This window comes from Leopardus geoffroyi, chromosome A3 (assembly GCF_018350155.1).
Source record: "Leopardus geoffroyi isolate Oge1 chromosome A3, O.geoffroyi_Oge1_pat1.0, whole genome shotgun sequence".
NCBI lineage: Eukaryota > Metazoa > Chordata > Mammalia > Carnivora > Felidae > Leopardus > Leopardus geoffroyi.
In genome coordinates this window covers 72,625,331-72,643,610 of record NC_059336.1, presented here as the reverse complement: position 1 = coordinate 72,643,610, position 18,280 = coordinate 72,625,331, and the positions used below count along the sequence as shown (strand labels likewise).

The 18,280-nt window shown below is 35.9% G+C and overlaps 1 protein-coding gene across 2 annotated transcripts in view; it reads left to right on the top strand.

Annotated features, from left to right (window-relative positions):
• PSME4 (proteasome activator subunit 4) overlaps positions 1 to 18,280 on the top strand; it is a 100,505-nt gene that overhangs the window by 58,486 nt on the left and 23,739 nt on the right. For both annotated transcript variants that reach the window (XM_045446049.1, XM_045446050.1), the window contains exons 21-36: positions 3,074 to 3,129; positions 4,155 to 4,211; positions 4,414 to 4,469; positions 4,563 to 4,661; positions 6,432 to 6,494; positions 6,642 to 6,737; positions 7,709 to 7,840; positions 9,881 to 10,090; positions 11,185 to 11,321; positions 12,027 to 12,080; positions 12,807 to 12,936; positions 13,843 to 13,924; positions 15,121 to 15,274; positions 15,819 to 15,888; positions 16,899 to 17,024; positions 17,582 to 17,734. In XM_045446049.1, the coding sequence (XP_045302005.1) occupies positions 3,074 to 3,129; positions 4,155 to 4,211; positions 4,414 to 4,469; positions 4,563 to 4,661; positions 6,432 to 6,494; positions 6,642 to 6,737; positions 7,709 to 7,840; positions 9,881 to 10,090; positions 11,185 to 11,321; positions 12,027 to 12,080; positions 12,807 to 12,936; positions 13,843 to 13,924; positions 15,121 to 15,274; positions 15,819 to 15,888; positions 16,899 to 17,024; positions 17,582 to 17,734 (1,675 nt within the window). The remainder of the gene's footprint in view (positions 1 to 3,073; positions 3,130 to 4,154; positions 4,212 to 4,413; positions 4,470 to 4,562; positions 4,662 to 6,431; positions 6,495 to 6,641; positions 6,738 to 7,708; positions 7,841 to 9,880; positions 10,091 to 11,184; positions 11,322 to 12,026; positions 12,081 to 12,806; positions 12,937 to 13,842; positions 13,925 to 15,120; positions 15,275 to 15,818; positions 15,889 to 16,898; positions 17,025 to 17,581; positions 17,735 to 18,280) is intronic.

The following is an 18,280-nucleotide window of genomic DNA, read 5'->3' as shown; positions in this document are numbered from 1 at the left end:
TAGTCATTTCTTCCTTTTTCACCACCCTCTCTCCCACCAGTGATTGTTTTCATAGTTCTACTCTAATCCGATCTGGAGAAGATTGCCATCTAGTGGTACAAATAACATGGCTGTTGAAAATTTCTAGGTTTTTTTTTTTTTTTTTTCTTTTTTAGTGGCACAAATATTGAACGCATTTTCTTATAAATGAGGTGGTGACCTTGTGCTGTCTAGTGCTTTGAAGCTGATTTAACTTTATTATTGTTGTGTAAATGGTATTATTTATAATATGTTGTGTTGGAATTTTTGTCAGACTTTTATTTGGTTCTTGAGGTCAAATTATGATTGTTTGTAAAATGCACCAAGAAGAAAAGAATGAATTTCATGTGGGTTGGGGTAGTGATGGTATTTGATTTAAATTATACATATTGCTACTATAGCTTTAAATCAGAACGCACATCTGTAAGTGCTATTGTCACTTTAAATATGCTCCTCCTCTAAGATTGTGTAAGTAACTAAAAATGGCAAGAGCAGTTTTCAGTGTCAAAGTACAGGGCAGTACATATATACTTAGTGTGGCCACAAAAAGATACAATCACAGTATTACTTGGGTAGTGGATAGAGATTTCTTTTAGGTAATTATTCTTCTAAAGACCAGAGGAAATATTTTGTATAAATATGTATTTACACTTCTGAGAAACATTTAGTGTAAAACCTGTCAATCCAATCAGAGTTTAATTAATTTGTTAGAGAAGAAGAGATCTATTAAAACAGAATCTTAGGTAAAGAAAGGTAAAAGGAATTTGTGATGGATCAGAACAAATAAAGCTGAAATATATGTCTGACCAGATGCCTTTTGTACACTTAAGATAGGAAAGATGTGTTTTAATTCAGGTTTCAAAAGTAAAAGCCTAAGCTGATTTTATTTAAATGTACTTCTTAATATTTCAAAATTCCGTACAGGTTAAGATATTTTAAAACACTTGTAATCAGTGATAATATTTCTTCAGATTTTCTAGTAGGGTAACAGTTCAGAATGACACAGGAATTTTAAAGGTTAGCGTCAGGGCTCTTACATGAGACTTGTTTTTGAATGTGATTATACTGCCGTTACTAGAGTCAGAAATGCATACAAGCAAAACATTGCAAATTCCCAACTGATAGTCTTTTTATGTTTGTTTGTTTGTTAGTTTGTTTGTTTGATAGGGTTATTGCTTTTTTATGTTATTTGTAAGAAGAATTTTATGACTAGTTAAAATGCATGCTTGGTTCAATATTATTTGGTATTAGGTACAGACAGGTAAGGTACAAGAGCATTCTTACTTTACAAAGCTACTGATGTTTATATAGCAGCAGTGAGGAGACATCAGCTCTTATGTGATTGCTTATGGCAAACATTTCCTGTGCTGTAACAGGAAAGGAAGGATGGGGGAGTGGGGGGATGGTCTTATGTTTTATGCTTGTTGCCTGAGCAGTCTTTTTCTCTTTGGTGGTGAAATCTAATTTCAGTAGAGATGTTGGACTCCTTCATTGTAAAGGAATCTGATTTTAGTTTTAACTGACTGGATTTTGGATACATATATATTATTTAATCATACACAATTTTACAGAATGTTCCAGTTTGCAAGATGTTGCCAAAGGTTGAAGCTTTATAGGATGAAAACACAAATTTTATGAATCTGAATTTGAACTTGAGTCTCTGAAAAGCAAATTCGTATTTTATGTTATAAGATATAACCATTCTGGGGTGCCTGGGTGGCTCACTCAGTTGAGCGTCTGACTCCTGATATTGGTTCAGGTCACGATTTCATGGTTCGTGAGTACAAGCCCCACACCGCGCTCTGCGCTGACAGTGTGGAGCCTGCTGAAAATTCTCTCCCTCTGCTTCCCCACTTGAGCTAGTGCGCACTCTCTTCCCCTCTCTCAAAAATAGACGTTAAAAAAAATAAAAGACAAATTTAAAAAGTATATAATCGTGATTTATTAGGCTTGATTTGAAACACAAACAGTATTGCTAGTGAGGAACATAGTAAAATAATTGGCAGTTTATTAATCTTAATATTATTGCCCACTTAGACAAATCCCAGAATTCATAACTACCAAATATTAAGATAGAGATAACTTGCTTAATTCAAGTTTAAAAAAATACAATATAGACAGGGGTATGTTGATTTAAGATTAGTTTTTTCTTCATGACAAGTGATGTGTAGTTCATGAATGAGGAGTAATCACTATAAGATTTCTGTTTATTACTAATTAGTTTTGTGTTGGATATGCTTACCCCATGTTCCCTTGGCATTTGTGCCTATGCTCTTCCTCTTAGAAAGTATTATCTTTTTGTTTATAAAAAGTCATTGAATTGATACGTATTTTGAAATAAAACGTTGAAAATATTTTTCATTGAAGAGAATTTAGATTTCAGATATAAAGATTTATATTCCCTAGTAAAATCTGTTCTTACATACCTTAACAGTGGCTTTTAATTGTTTGATGAGTTTAAGTAGCTAGGTCTGGTTCTGGTAACATAATTCTTTGTGGCAGGTCTTTATTTAGGAAACGCAGTGTTTTTATATCTGATCGTTTTTCAAAAGAAGTAGTGGCATTTTACTGCAGGTGTTAGGAGAGATCAGTGTGGGTGGTTTTAAGGGGAAGAGTAATGATTATTTAAAGAAGCTTGTCAGCTGTGTATTCTTTAGTAAAACTTGAGTTTTTGGTGTCTAGTTTTAACCTTTATTATACCATTATAAAGCCTACTTTTCTTTGGATAAATGTATAAATGTTTATCATCAGATTTAAGCTTTTACACTTGAATATTAAATATTGTTATGTTTATTTGGGTGGTGAATTTTCCCCCATAAAGTCATTAATTTAATTAACATTTTCTTTAAGATGAATTAATATTGTCCTTACTGAAACAGATAGCATTAATCTTCAGAAGGATAGAGTAAAGAGTTGAAGTATTGAAGATGAGAAATGTGTTTATTAAAAAAGCATCATCTTTGTTTGGATTTAAACATTCTAGCAATGACACTTTTCCCTTTCATCCTTCTTATTGGTATTATTAATAAATGCAAGCACTCTTGTTTTTATACAGGGTACCAAGTATGGTGTCCTTGGAAGAGACAAAGTTGTATACTGGACTTGAATATGGTATGTAAATTCTGATCTGAATAAATTTTATGGGGAGAATTTTGGTCAGTTACTCTATAATAATTAACATGGAATAATTTGTAGTTAGAATTTTCCTAGTCTCTTTTCCATATAAAATGAATATTAGTTAACTATAATAGCTGTCTTTGCTTTTCCTAGAGAAACTGGAAATTTATTTATGCAAGAAAAGTCAATAAAAGATAAACATTTGGATGCTTTCTTATTTATTTGTGAGAGGGAGTGGGGAAGGGCCAGAGAGAGAGGGAGAAAGAATCCCAACCAGGTTCTGTGCTGTCAGGACAGAGCCCAACACAGGGCTCAATCCCATGAACAATGAGATTATGACCTGAGCCAAAGTCAAGAGTTGAATGCTTAACTGACTGCGCCACCCAGGCTCCCCAATATTTGGATGCTTTCTGTGTGCAAAGGCAGTTTTTCATATCTAGTCATGTGCATTTATGTTGAGAATTGATTTAGAACTGATACTTTATATTTGATGTGAATGTAGGAATAGTACAACCTTTATTCTAATGATCTTTGTGTCTTCCTGTCATAGTGAATTAAATTTCATATAAGTATGTAAGACGTGTTAATTTAATGTTCTGAATCTAACATTAATAGAAATTTAGCACATTTCCTTATTGCTGGATTAACAGTGGAATTAATTGCTAAGGTGTAATTTTTGTTTGCTTGATTTGGGTTACCCCTAACCAATTAGAGAATCCTGCGCATTTATGATCACTACTTAGTGTCTAGAGCCTTTGAAATATTGGCAAAGTGGTTTTTTTCTCCCTCCTCCTTTACTGCCCAATAAAGTTTTATAAGCAGGTCTTTGTAAATGTGAAGGTTTTAAAAGTTACTCTGGATCATGCCTAGACACTAATCCAACTGTGATAAAAGGCAGACCCATTTGGTTTTTTTCCTTGATACATTATTTATTCTTGACATAAACTTGATAGAAGCTTCAACATTCTGGGGAGCATTCGGTGTGTCTAAAATGCCTTGTCTCATTTTCTAAAAAATAGATCTATCCAGAGAGAACCACCGAGAAGCAATTGCTAGGGTCATAAGGAAACTTCTCAGTAAGTACATGTATGCTTTTAACTTATTTTTACTAATAAATATTTAGGCATTTTGTAGCATATGTGCTTTTACTTTATTTAAATTCTAAAGAGAATATAAGGTAGTATTTTTTTTCTTAACTAATAGATTCCTAACTGATATATCAGTATTCTTGTAGTAATTCCAAATATTTTAAACAAAATCCTTCTTCTTTTATTATAGACCACATACTTAACAATTCAGAGGATGATACCAAGTCTTTGTTTCTTATCATAAAGGTACAGTTATCCTTTAGTAGGTGCATGATTATTAATGTGACTAGGTTTGACATGATCACTTGTAAATGTAAAATTTTAAATTCTTTGACACAGGTTATTGGAGACCTTTTGCAGTTCCAAGGATCTCATAAGCATGAATTTGACTCTCGTTGGAAAAGCTTTAACCTAGTAAAGAAATCAATGGAAAATCGGGTCAGTATTTTCACCTACAAACTCTGAATTAATTTTTTAAAATGTGTATAATATTGATGTAGCCACTTGATCTAGCGATTGCTCAACATACGGATGAAGTTTCCCTATGCGTAAAAATAGTAGATTTTCAAATATTGTATCGTGGTATAATCAGAAGGATTGTAGAAAAATGTTTTCCTGATATAAACTCTTCTGTGATTTTCCATGAGTCTCTGAACTCTTATTGGGTATTTGGAGTGTGATAACTTGGCAGGCTGCTGTGTAACAACTTGAGGGAATAAAAGATAGGAGGAATTGTCCACAGGCATGAATTTAAAGCATCTCACTTTATGGAGATCTCAGAAAAATATGTCTTATGTTATTTTTGCACTCCAGACCTCAGTACAAGCTTTTCGAGAACTTGGAAGAAAGAATACTTAAGCCAGCCCTTTGACGTTGACAGCAGTGTTCTTCTGTGGGAGACTTTTATTGAATTTGAGTCTAAAAAGGTTGTAGGAATGTGTTACTTAGGCAAAGGTTGCTACGTACATTATTGGAAGGAATGGCATGTAAAACAGGGCAGGGAGGGGCGCCTGGGTGGCTCAGTCGGTTGAGCGTCCGACTTCGGCTCAGGTCATGATCTCACGGTCCCGTCCGTGAGTTCAAGCCCCGCGTCAGGCTCTGTGCTGACCGCTCAGAGCCTGGAGCCTGTTTCGGATTCTGTGTCTCCCTCTCTCTCTGACCCTCCCCCGGTCATGCTCTGTCTCTCTCTGTCTCAAAAATAAATAAATGTTAAAAAAAATTTAAAAATTTAAAAAAATAAAAATAAAAAAAAATAGGGCAGGGAAACAAACAAACATGGCATGCTTTGGAGAACAGTGGCTAGTGAACAGAATGGCATGATGTAACAAGGTCGTTTATAGTTTCATCCGAAGAAAGTGCTTCAGTTTTATATTCAGCACTGGGGGAGTCATTAAAATTTCTCAGATCTGATTTGAATATTGGAAAGACCAGTCTTTGATCAATCAAAATTAAAATGAATTCAATGAACTTTGAAAAGCTCTGTCATCACTGTGAAAAATAAGCAATAGGAAATTGAGACTGTAAGCAGGGAGGACAGTTAAACTATTATAAACAGTCCAGATGGAAAAACACAACCTGAATCAAGTCAGTGGCATTGGGATGCAAATAAGGTGTTTTGAAAAAGAAGAAATTGTGGGGACTTAATGACTAGTGAGAAGAAGGTATGAAAGAGGAGCAATCTTTGAGTTCCAGCCATTTGCCGTTAGTGAGCAGGTGGAAGGTAGGGTGGTAGGGGAGAACATAAAAGATAATTCTTAGAAAAATAACAGATACTAATTTCTGTAGTAAACATACACAGTTAACCTGGAAAGGCTATGTATAAATGTAACAGGGTCAAGCAATTTTCTTAGTAGTCTGATTTCATACTTTTCAGTATTTGACTGAATAAGGACCAGCTTAGTTCCTTTCCCACGCATGGATCCGTTAATAAACTACCAAAGAAAAACACAGTATTGGATGACCCATTTAAAGGGGATATTTCTTCAAAAGGGGCGGGGGGCGGGGTAATATTTCTCCTATTAGCCATAAAATTAACTGAAATAGTATCTTTGAATATAAGCCTGATCACTTAGAATAAATGAAATTCCTCTATTACCCACCAGCCACCATGGACCTTTACTGCACTAATTTTTCTATAAAGGATTCAGGGGAAGCCACTGGTGTGGAACTTCCAGACAATGTTGAAGTGTCTTCTAATTTGTTTTTTAGCTCCATGGGAAAAAACAACATATCAGAGCACTGTTGATTGACAGAGTAATGTTGCAGCATGAGGTAAATCTCTTTAAAATCATGACGACTTTTTTAAATGACAGTTTTCCAGATGAATGTCATTATTTGTGTTACTTCATAGTTAAATGAACTTTTTACTTTTTAGTAAAAAACTTTGGGGTTTGATTTTACACTGTTTAATTTTCATAGCTACGAACACTGACTGTTGAGGGTTGTGAATATAAAAGGATACATCAAGATATGATCAGAGATCTACTTCGTTTATCTACAAGTTCATACAGTCAGGTAAAGCCAGTCAACTCGACCTCCCCCTCCCATTTTATTACAGGGCAATCTGAATATCCCCATTTCAAATCCAAGGAGGTTTAAGTAATTTATTGGCATAGAAAACACCTTTCAAATTGCAAATATTCTCAAGCTAATTTTAGTAGTCTTTTTAAAATAATGTTGATTTTTACAGTTTGTTATTGCTTCTCAAATTTCTTTAAAAATGTAAAGTTAGTAGATTGTGTAATGTTGCTCCCACTTAATCAGATCACATGATGAAGGCCAGTCTGGGACGGTGGTATAATTCCTCCTAGGTGTCATGCTTGGGTTTCAGCAACCTGCTGCCATCTGAATTATGGGGTCCATCCTTTCAGGTAGCATAGGACCAAGAGATTATCTCTAAGCAGAGACAACTGGAAAAACCAAAATTCATGAACAGCTAATTACTCTGTCTTTATAAAATAATGTAAATTAGGAAACTAGTCTCTAACTCAAAGATTGTACCTCAAGTAATGTTTAAAAGAGTTTGAAATATGTACATTGTGTCACTTTTACTGTAGTTATTATTTGTTACTATTTGATTTGTGGGTTATAAACTTATACTGAATCTTCTGTTTGGGTTCAAGAAAGTCTTTATGTTTCTCTGTGTAGACAGGAGAGAAAATCTTAACTCTTCTCATCAAAAGTAAGTCAGAAGAGAAAGTTGACTAGTCTGCTGATTATGTTAAGGAATAAGCACATATCAGCTCTATTCAGTCTCTCCTTTATCAAAAATATCTGAACCTGTGTAACCTAAACCATGGATGTGGTTGGTGGTAATATGCATTCCTTTTAGTAAAAAGATAGTCCTTTACTTGTTTTTGCTAAGGTATGTGCTTGGATGTATTTTTCTGTTACTACACCAATATTTAAGTTATTTTTGATAATTCATTTAGAAACATTTTGTAGTTTGTCTACCATTTAATAAACATCCTCTGTACTTTCTTCAGGTCAGAAATAAGGCTCAGCAAACGTTTTTTGCTGCCTTGGGCGCATATAACTTCTGTTGCAGAGATATCATTCCCTTGGTTTTGGAGTTCTTACGGCCCGATAGACAAGATGTCACACAACAGCAATTCAAGGTATAAGGTTTTCTGTTTTACTTTATCCTGAAAATTTTCAGATATACAGAAAGTTAAAAGAATTATACAGTAAACATCCATATGTCCACCACTCAGATTCTGTATTTAACATTTTGCTGTGTTTGCCTTATCACATATCTGTCTCTATATCCATCCTTTTTTTTTATGTCAAAGTAAATTGAAGACATCCATACCCCTCACCTTTAAACATACAGTTGTTTTTTCTCCCTAATAGTTGACTTACCTATGTTATGATTGTTGTTACGGTGGAGAAAATGCAGGCTGCTATTTGAGTTGAGCACCAGTGGTAAATAGCCTGGCTGGCCTGTGGGAGAGGCAGGTGAAAGACCAAAAGGTGTAGGGTAATGAGACCAGCGTGTTGGAAGGCCTGAGACCAGAAGAAACATAGTGAGTTTGAGTAACTGAGTCAAAGCTCGTATGATTGGAACAGAGGGGGAGGGGAACGACATAAGATAAGGAAAATAGTATATCCCACAGGAGTACAATAGAGTATAGATGAAATATAATGATTGCTTATACTGTAAGAAGTAGGTTGATTGAACATGATTTAGGAGAGAGAATTGATAAGTCTTGGTGGTTGAATATGAAGGTAGTGAACTGAAAGGAGGTATCATAATTATACAGGTTCTAAATTGTACAGCTGGTTATTGGGTCATCAGAGAGAGAACAGGAAGACTAGATGATGAATTTGTTTGAACAAGTTATATTTGAAGTGTTTCCTGTAAACTAAGAGTCATTATCAAATAGGCAGGCAGACCTCATTTCTCCACCACACACCATTTCAGCATGTGTTGATGACAGTGAAACCTTTGGGCACGGGTAAGAGAGCCAAGGAGGAGAGTGAGAAGAGAAGAGGACCAGGGTAACAAGTATTGAGAAAACTCCATTAGAACCCCAAGAAGAAGAGGTAACCAAGGAGGGAAAGATCCGAAAGATACTAAGAAGTGAGAGGTTACAGAAGCCACGGGGAGATCTTTCCCTGAGAGAAGAGAGACTCAGCAGATCATTTGCTTTCCGGAGGGAGTTAAGATTACAACTTTATGTGTTCCTTGATGTTGGCTTATAATACCAGTCAACAAACCATAGCTTGGGCTCAGTTGGTTGCTTTGATAAGTAAAGTTGCATCGGAACACAGTCATGTCATGTCTGTGGTTGCTTTCACACTACAATGGCATAGTTGTGACAGAGACCATATGGCCAACTATTTACTGTTAACCCTTTAGAGAAAAAGTTTGCTGACCTCTGATGTAGATGTAGCATTCAGGAGTACTGTGGAATGTCTAACTCGTAGAGTGGTACATTGTCCACCATGTTGGGAGCAGCTTAAAGGGACAAAATCAGGTAGATCAAGTAAGACCAAAAGTGAAAAATGTCTATTAGGTCAGTAAAACCAAATTACCAGTGACCTATGAGAACCTGTAAAGAGGAGTAGAGCACATGGTAGGTAATAAGCCAGATCAGAATGGAGTTAGGATGAATGTTCAGAAAACAACACAATAGCTCTTTTCATGAAAATGGGGTATCTTTGAAAAGGGTACCCCGTGTCATCAGAATCATTCTGATTAATTCAGCATCTATGAGTAAAAAGTACACAGTATAATAAAGTAACCTAGTTTTTATATACTTAAAATACATCACAACCAGATTTTAGAAATTATTCCAGACATGCCCTAAAATGCTAAGAGTGGCATATTTTATGGTCTCCGTGATATAATTGTAGTAGAAGACAATTGGAACAGAAGCTCTATCTTTAAAAGCAACAGCTTTACATTTCTGTGTTATCTTACTAATAGCTATTCTTTGAGCTAATCCTCTAGTAGATGATTTAGGGAAAATATTACTGAATGCGAATTAAAGGTCAAGTTCAAGTTTCTGAAAGTAACATGTTAAGTGTGTGAACCTATTTTACCAACCAACATCAGACACTTAAATAGTAGTAAATTTAAAAACAACTCATAGGTGAATCGGCTACAGCTAAACGGTGCTCTTACTTCCCATATTAATTATTTTTTCCTGCAGGGTGCCTTGTATTGTCTCCTTGGAAATCACAGTGGTGTATGTCTGGCAAACCTTCATGATTGGGACTGTATTGTACAGACGTGGCCAGCAATTGTTTCTTCTGGGCTTAGCAAAGCGATGTCCCTGGAAAAACCATCAATAGTGAGACTATTTGATGATCTTGCAGAAAAGATTCATCGGCAATATGAAACAATTGGCTTGGACTTCTCAGTAAGCAAAAACCATTTTTTTAATTCAGATTTTAGTGGAAATTAACATTTGCTTTCTGTTTCCTTTTTGTACTCAGTAATCATTATGGTAGGTAGCAGGGTGGAGTGTGAATTTGGAGCCTGGCCAGGAGACAGGTAGGAGGTTTTTCTTCCAAGAGGCAACAAAAGGTTATTACACTGTTGCATTTACCATTATTCTTTGTATATGCATGGGCTCGTTTTTTCAGAGTTGATTATATTTTAGAAGGTCACTCTTGATAGTCAAAGTCACATAAGTTTGATCAGAGGGTTCATCATTTATAGTGATGAATATTAAAATTGGATGATTTGACACATGAGGAAGGCTATCAATTTCAGTGGTGCTCATATGGAGAGATATAGCAGGTGCATATGTATACACCCATCATAACTGAGGGTGGATAAAAGTGGTGTGAGTGCAGATGAATTGCCTTCTTCTCTAAAGCAATTGTGTTTGACATCCATCCTTTGGTTTGAAAACCACTGCTCTAAACATATTCCTTTTCTGTAAAACATAGTCTTGTTATTTGCAGCGTCATTAGATTATGTGTTGTTGTTGTTGTTGTTTTTAAGATTTTATTTTTTTAAGTAATCTCTGCACCCAGTGTAGGCTCAAACTCAAAACACTGAGGTCAAGAGTTGTTTGCTCTACTGGTTGAGCCAGCTAGGCTCCCCAGCTTATGCTTTCTTTAAAAAAAGTTTTGGGTTTTTTTTTTTTTATACATAATTTACATAACAAAAAATACACCGTTTTAACTTAACACAATAGCATACTGTATATTCACAATAGTATATTCTCAGGGCTCTGCAACCATCACTACTCTCATTTCAGAACACTGTCATCACTCAGAAAGAAACCCTGTACCCAGGAGCAGTCACTGCTCTTCCCCCAGCATTCCTAGTCCCTGGAGATCACTAATATGGAGTCCCTGGAGATCATTTATATGGAAATGGAATCATACGATAGGTGGCCTTTCGTATCTGGCTTCTCTCTCTGAGCATAACGTTGTCAAGATTTGTCCATGTTGTAGCATGTATCAGTACCTCACTTTTCCCCCTCGCTTTTCTTTTTGTAAGATCCCGAAGTCCTGTGTTGAAATAGCAGAATTACTTCAACAATCCAAAAACCCCTCTTCCAACCAGATAATGCTTAGTTCAGAAGAAATTAAAGAAGGACTTAAACGCCAACAAGAAAAGAATGCTGATGCCCTGAGGTAATTATGAATGCCTATTTTTATCCAGATAGATGGCATTAAAGACAGCTGGTTTTAAGTATTTCTGAAATATAGATGCACCATGAATACCTCATGAAATTTACACATTGATTCTAAAAAAATACAAACTGTTAGGAAATAATTATTGTGAAGGTCCCTGTGTTACTTTTAGCTATAGAAGTGGAAAACACCATCTTAAAATTATCTCAAAAGACTGGTTTTAGATTTCTGGAACCCAAGCAGTTCATTGCTTCAGTGATAGCATTCAAGCAGGAGCCTTTCTAGCTTGATTTTTGTCTTTGCCTTATGGTTGTGCATATTAATTTTTTTCTAACATGCCTACGTAAGAATAAACTTTTATAGCCTACCTTGTGTATACCTAGAGTACCATATAGGTAGACCACTTCTAACATTGATTACTACTCACAGGTTTACTTTTGAATATCTGTTGGGAACAGTTGTACCTAGAGCTTTGTGTTGTTTTCTCTCTGCTGTTCGTGGTCTTTTCCCACCATCTCTCTTCACCCATCTGCTTTCATTCTGGCTTGAATCTCACCACGCCTTTTATAGTCTGATGATAGCATGTAAGAGAATGGTGAATTTGGCTAGAATTTGAATTTATGTTACATTATTTGATGATCGTCTTAGTGCTGTATTAAAACAATACCTCACCTGATTTTTTTTTTTTTTTTTTTTTTTTTTAAGGAACTATGAAAATTTGGTAAACACTTTATTAGATGGTGTGGAGCAAAGAAATCTGTAAGTGCAAAAAAATTTTTTTTTTTAATGTTTGATTTTGAGAGAGAGAGAGACAGAGTGCACAAAGGCAGGAAGGAGCAGACAGAGAGGAAGACACAGAATCTAAAGCAGGCTGCAGGCTCCGAGCTGTCAGCACAGAGCTCGATGCAGGGCTCGAACCCACGAAACCATGAGATCATGACCTGAGCCGAAGTTGGACGCTTAACCGACTGAGCCACCCAGGCACCCGCCAGTTTTTTTTTTTTAATGTTTATTTATTTTAGAATGAGCACGCGCTTGTGAGGGGGGCAGGGGCAGAGAGAGGAAGACAGAATCCCAAGCAGGCTCTGAGCTGTCAGCACAGAACCCAATGCCGGGCTTGAACTCATGAACCAGTGAGATCATGATTGAGCCAAAATCAGGGGTCAGATGCACTGAGCCACCTAGGTGCCTACAAAATTTCTTCTTCTTTTTTTTTTTTTTAAGTTCTCAAAGCTTTTACTTTAAATACTGTAGGAGGTTTCTTCCCTGAAAGCAGTGAATGACTGTGTCAGAAAAAATTACAGTCTGATTCATGAATTGAAAGAAAAGTAACAGGTGAACTTTGGGGCTAGTGATAGGAGTGGTGTTCATCACTATACTTATTTTAATTCTTAGGATACTTAAAATTGCAATGTTTCAAATACAGTTTAAAAGTGGTTTTAGGAGTGATATGTTTTGTGATTTTTTTTTCTCTCTTCTTTTTAGGCCTTGGAAATTTGAACATATAGGCATTGGGCTTCTGTCTCTACTCTTGAGAGATGACCGAGTGTTACCTCTTCGTGCCATACGTTTTTTTGTTGAGAATCTCAACCATGATGCGATTGTAGTCCGAAAGGTACTCTATTGTAACTGTAGTCTTGGGTTTGAGAATTTTTACCTCACCTGAAGCTCTTCAAGTCTTCCCAAGACACTTTGCCTTGAAGTGTATTGATTTGAAATTTATCATTGTTGGTTCAGGGATGATAATTATGTAAAAAAAAAAAATTTTTTTTAACGTTTATTTATTTTTGAGAGAAAGAGACAGAGCATGAGGGGGAGAGAGACAGAGAGAGAGAGGGAGACACAGAATCAGAAGCAGGCTCCAGGCTCTGAGCTGTCAGCACAGAGCCTGACGCAGGGCTCGAACTCACGAACCGTGAGATCATGACCTGAGCCGAAGTTGGACATTCAACCGACTGAGCCACACAGGCGCCCCGGGGATGATAATTTTTTATCCAACAAATATATGAGGACATGTTCAGGCAATGTGCATTTCAACACTGGGGATATAGTAGGGAACAAATTTATAGATTCATGAGAAATACTGATTTTGAAAAATTAATGACAGGTATGAAGTGTTACAGGAAGGGAAAGATACCTGAGGATACAACTTTTTGGTTTTATTCACAAAGTATTAGAGGTGGAGTATATAATGGGGCTGACCCAACCAGGTGCATTAGAGAAAGACCTTCAAGAAGAAATGTCTAGGCTAAGATTTGAAGTATGAGCAGATATTGGTTTAACAAAGAAAGTATGGAAGTTTCCTAGGCAGACTAGCACAGGTGAAAGTAAGAACGTTCAGTGACTCATTCCCACTCACATTTAGCACTCACATGGCTGTGCTGCCAGATGTCAACAGATGAGGCATTTACCTGCTTTTGAAAGAAGCAGAATCCAGCCTCTGCTTTGATCAAGACAGGCAGCTAACTATTCAAGAGATTTTAAAATGTTGATACATGTACCTTACCTGTTTCTTTTCTAGATGGCAATCTCAGCTGTGGCTGGTATTCTTAAGCAGCTCAAAAGAACCCACAAAAAGCTGACCATCAATCCTTATGAAATGGGTAAGTACTACCAAATGTAATTAATATGCTGTCTCTCTCTCTCAAAATAAATAAATAAGCTTTAAAAAAAAAAAAATAGATGGATTCTGGGGCACCTGGCTGCCTCAGTAGGAAGAACATGCGACTCTTGATCTTGGGGTTATGAGTTCGAGCCCCACCTTGGGTGTAAAGATTACTACAAAAAGAAATAAATACACCTTAAAAAAATAGATGGACTCTATATCTTCATAATAACATGTACCTTTTGCATACTGTCCACAAACATGTTATCTACTTATTTATCTAACCGACCAAGCAGTTATACTAGTTATTTATCAAACTGTGTTTCACAGACTTAAAATAACATTAATTACCAAATACCATTATCATTAATGTATCACTATGTTAAGTGTTTCTCTGTGGGTGGTAGGATTAGAGGCAAGGTTAATTTTTTTCTTTATTCCTTACTATATTATCAGATTTTCTGAATAGTAATCTAATGAGAATGGTGCGCAGAAAAAATAATGAATTAACTTGGTTTTGGAAAGAAAGAGGTCATTTCTACTCCTCTGGCTGCCACATTTTTTTCTATCCCTGAGAGCTTCTGTGACATTCGGACAGCTGTCTTTAGTCCTCTCCGACCCCATCTTTGGGAGGGGAGTGTATTTATGCACCACCATCTTTTTGGGGGAACACTGTAAAGTGGTGTTTACTAAATGTGGGAAAGACTTTCATTACACTCCCTACTACTAACCTTGTTTTATCCTCATTTGACACATGTTTGTAGGTCCCATAGTAAATGAATATTTAATGGTTCCAAAAAATGTGCATGTATAGAAAGAATGTCAAACTACACACGGTAAAATGTTACAATTTGGGGCATCTGGGTGAAGAATATATGGGGATTCTTTGAGCTCTTTAAGCATGAAAATAATTCAAATCTAAAAGGTTTTAACAAAATTAATCCTTTAAATTTTGGTAAAAGGGCTGAAGTATGTATCATACTTAATCCTCTACCCCCCCCCCCATAATTATCCCATTAATGGGTAATGCCTCCTATATATGTGGTCTTGCCTTGAGCAAAGTTTGATAATCTTGTTATGAAGACAGAGTCACACTAGTACTTTTGATTAAAAGTTGAGAATCATTATTGCATGCATTTTTATTCATTTTATTTTATTTTTAAGTTTATCAGATGTAATTGTCTCTTCCTTAAGGTGGATATTCTAAACCTACCCAAATTCTTGCTGGTGATAGGCCTGATAATCATTGGTTGCATTATGATAGCAAAAGTATACCGAGAACCAAAAAAGAATGGGAGTCAAGCTGCTTTGTGGAAAAAACTCACTGGGGATACTACACCTGGCCGCAGTAAGTGGCAGCTTGCCATGTACATCGTTAAACAGCTTGTCTAGGATATAATTTGTTTTATCATTTTGGATGTTTGGAGAGATTCAGAGGCACTTAAAGCAGGTAGAGGTACATGCCACCAAAAACACACAATCTCTTTGTTTTTTCTTCTTCCTTCTTCTTTTTCTTTTGCTCCTACTAATGCTATGTATGCCTCAGTCCTGCCTTTTTCTTTATATTTCCACTGAAACCCTTAGCCTTCTTAGTCCCACCCTTATGCATCTAAGGAGTTGTTAATAGCTGCTCTAAATTATGTTCTTACCAATCACTATTACATATGCCTGAACCAGCCCAGAGAAATACTTATTCTTATTGTTGGCTCCAAGGACTTAATGTCACACAGTGACCAGATAGATTTTTAAGGCCAAGATTGTTAGCGATGTACTTATACCGCCAAACTTAGCATCTGATTTAGAGTTCATTAAAAGTGCCTTCTAATGCTCTCTGTCTATGAAGCTCTACTATTTTTTCTATATGTATTACAAAATCAACTCTTACTGTGTAGGAATATGGTTGTTTATGCTGGTGTGGAAGAGCAGCCTAAGCTTGGCAGAAGCAGGGAAGATTTGACAGAGGTAAGCATTCCATTTTCACTGTGTGTAAACACTTAACCCAGTTCACATGAATCTTACTTTGGGCTTCTGATTTGTTTTCAAACTGAGTTCAGTGTATTTCAGGATATCACTAGGTAAACACTGGTAAATATGTACTCCCCATTCTGTTAGGGCCTATTGGCAAAAGTCTTTGTATTTAAGGTTACTCTCATGTTACTACCCCACTTTACCTGGGTACTGCTTTATATAGTTATCTGCATGTTGCTTGTATCAGTTCTGTGTGGTAAGAAGCTTCTTGAGGGCAAAGATAATGCCTGGTTTTTAGGCGGGTTTTTGTTTATTTGTTTGGCTTTTAATTTTTTATTGCATATAAATGCTGGATACTCAGTAATTAGATGTTTGCAGATTTAAGTTGAAACCCCTTTGTTTTCATAAAGCTTATTTCTCCACCATTTTGATAGTTGGTTAAAGACTTGTAAGTTAATGTGTTTCTCAAGTAAGTTAATGATGTAGCTTTTTTTTTTTTTTTTTTTTTTTAAAGTAAGCACTGTGTTTAATGTGAGGTTTGAACTCATGATCCTGAGATCAAGAGTCCCAGGCTTTACTGACTGAGCCAGGCAGGTGCCCCTAGCTTTTATTTTATAATTCAACAAAGTTTACTTTTTAACTTGTGATGTTTTATAAATAATGGAAATAATTTGTTGGGGTCTGGTTTATAGTTTGGGGAGTTTTCCTAAATTATACACCAGAAGGCACAATAGCTCTGTCTTCATTTCACAAGCAGCCTGATTATGGAATTCAAACTTGAAGGTCTGAAGGAAAAGTAAACTATTACGGATTTAGCATTTCTAGCTGATGATATTATTTTGGTTGTAGAAAGCCTCTATGAGAAGTAAAAACTCTTTACAACAAAAATAACAGCCTATTGTTGATAATTAAAACTTTACAATTGAATTTTGATGTTTCAGAATCCTGTTTTTAAATAGATCTTAAATCCTGAATGTTGTGTTGTTTTTTTTTTAACTTTATAGGCTGAACAGATTATATTTGATCATTTTTCTGATCCTAAATTTGTTGAACAGTTAATTACTTTTCTATCTTTAGAAGACAGAAAAGGAAAAGATAAGTTTAATCCTCGCCGTTTTTGCCTCTTTAAGGTAAATGTGTTATTTAATATCCTTCTTCATAAAGTTTAGTGACTATCAGTTTGTGGGTTCATAAGTTTTAAAGTCACAGTTGAGTTTGGCCATCTGCCGTCTTCATCTAAAATGGCTCTGGAAGTTACCCCAGTCATATTGATCTTAGCTTAAAGTCTAGGAGTTTTTAAGAAAAGCCTTTAATATTTATCTCTAATATTTGTAATTAGCAGCCTAAGGAGAAACCCACAAGACTATATGCATTTGATGTTCATTTGAGTTTTTTGAGGTGTGTGATACTTTTAAGGTCAGAAAGGTTAGTAATTTTGATTTCATTCATTATATTTTAATGCGATATGTAAAGTAACAGTTTTTATTTTAATTTATAGACATTGGTAAAGCATTTCTACACTTGATCTTAGCCAAAAGGCTGAGAAGTGATTGTTAAAGCATTTCTAAGGGGAAGAACACTTGGGGTTTTATAACCACAGTAGTAATGTAAATAAACACAAGCATATTATCATTATAATGGAGTCATTTGAACACTAAAGAACTTTTTGTTGTTGTTGTTTTTATAGGGCATATTCAGAAATTTTGATGATGCGTTTCTTCCAATTCTGAAGCCCCATTTAGAACGTTTGGTTGCAGATTCACATGAAAGCACCCAGCGATGTGTTGCAGAAATTATAGCTGGTTTAATCAGAGGTTCTAAGCATTGGACATTTGAAAAGGTGATGTATTTGTGCAGCACATTCCCTGTTAAAGCTATAATACCCACTTATGTAGCAGTTCCCAAGACAGTATTAATACTGAAAATATGAAGTGTTCAAATTCCATATTGCTTTTGAGTATAGATCACAAACTAGTGGTGTAAGGGCAACATTCATTATCTTTTGGAATTTGAATTATTTGCCATCACTAGGAGAAGAACCCTAAAAAAAGATTTCAATTACTCTTGAAAAATGGGAAGATCCTGATACTGGTCTTACATTATTGCATTGCCTCATGTGTGCCAGGCATGGGCTTCTCCCCTCATGAGGCGTTCTCTAGCTTCTCATTAAATCCTTTCTCTTAGGGGCTCCTGGGCAGCTCACTCAGTTAAGTGTCCAACATGATTTCAGCTCAGGTCATGATCCCAGGGTTGTTGGATCCAGGCCCACATTGGGCTCTGCACTGAGAGCGTGGAGTCTGCTTCAGATTCTCTCCTTCTCTCTCTGCCTCTTCCCGGCTTGCGAGTGCACATTCGCACACACATACTTCCTCTCTCTCAAGAGTAA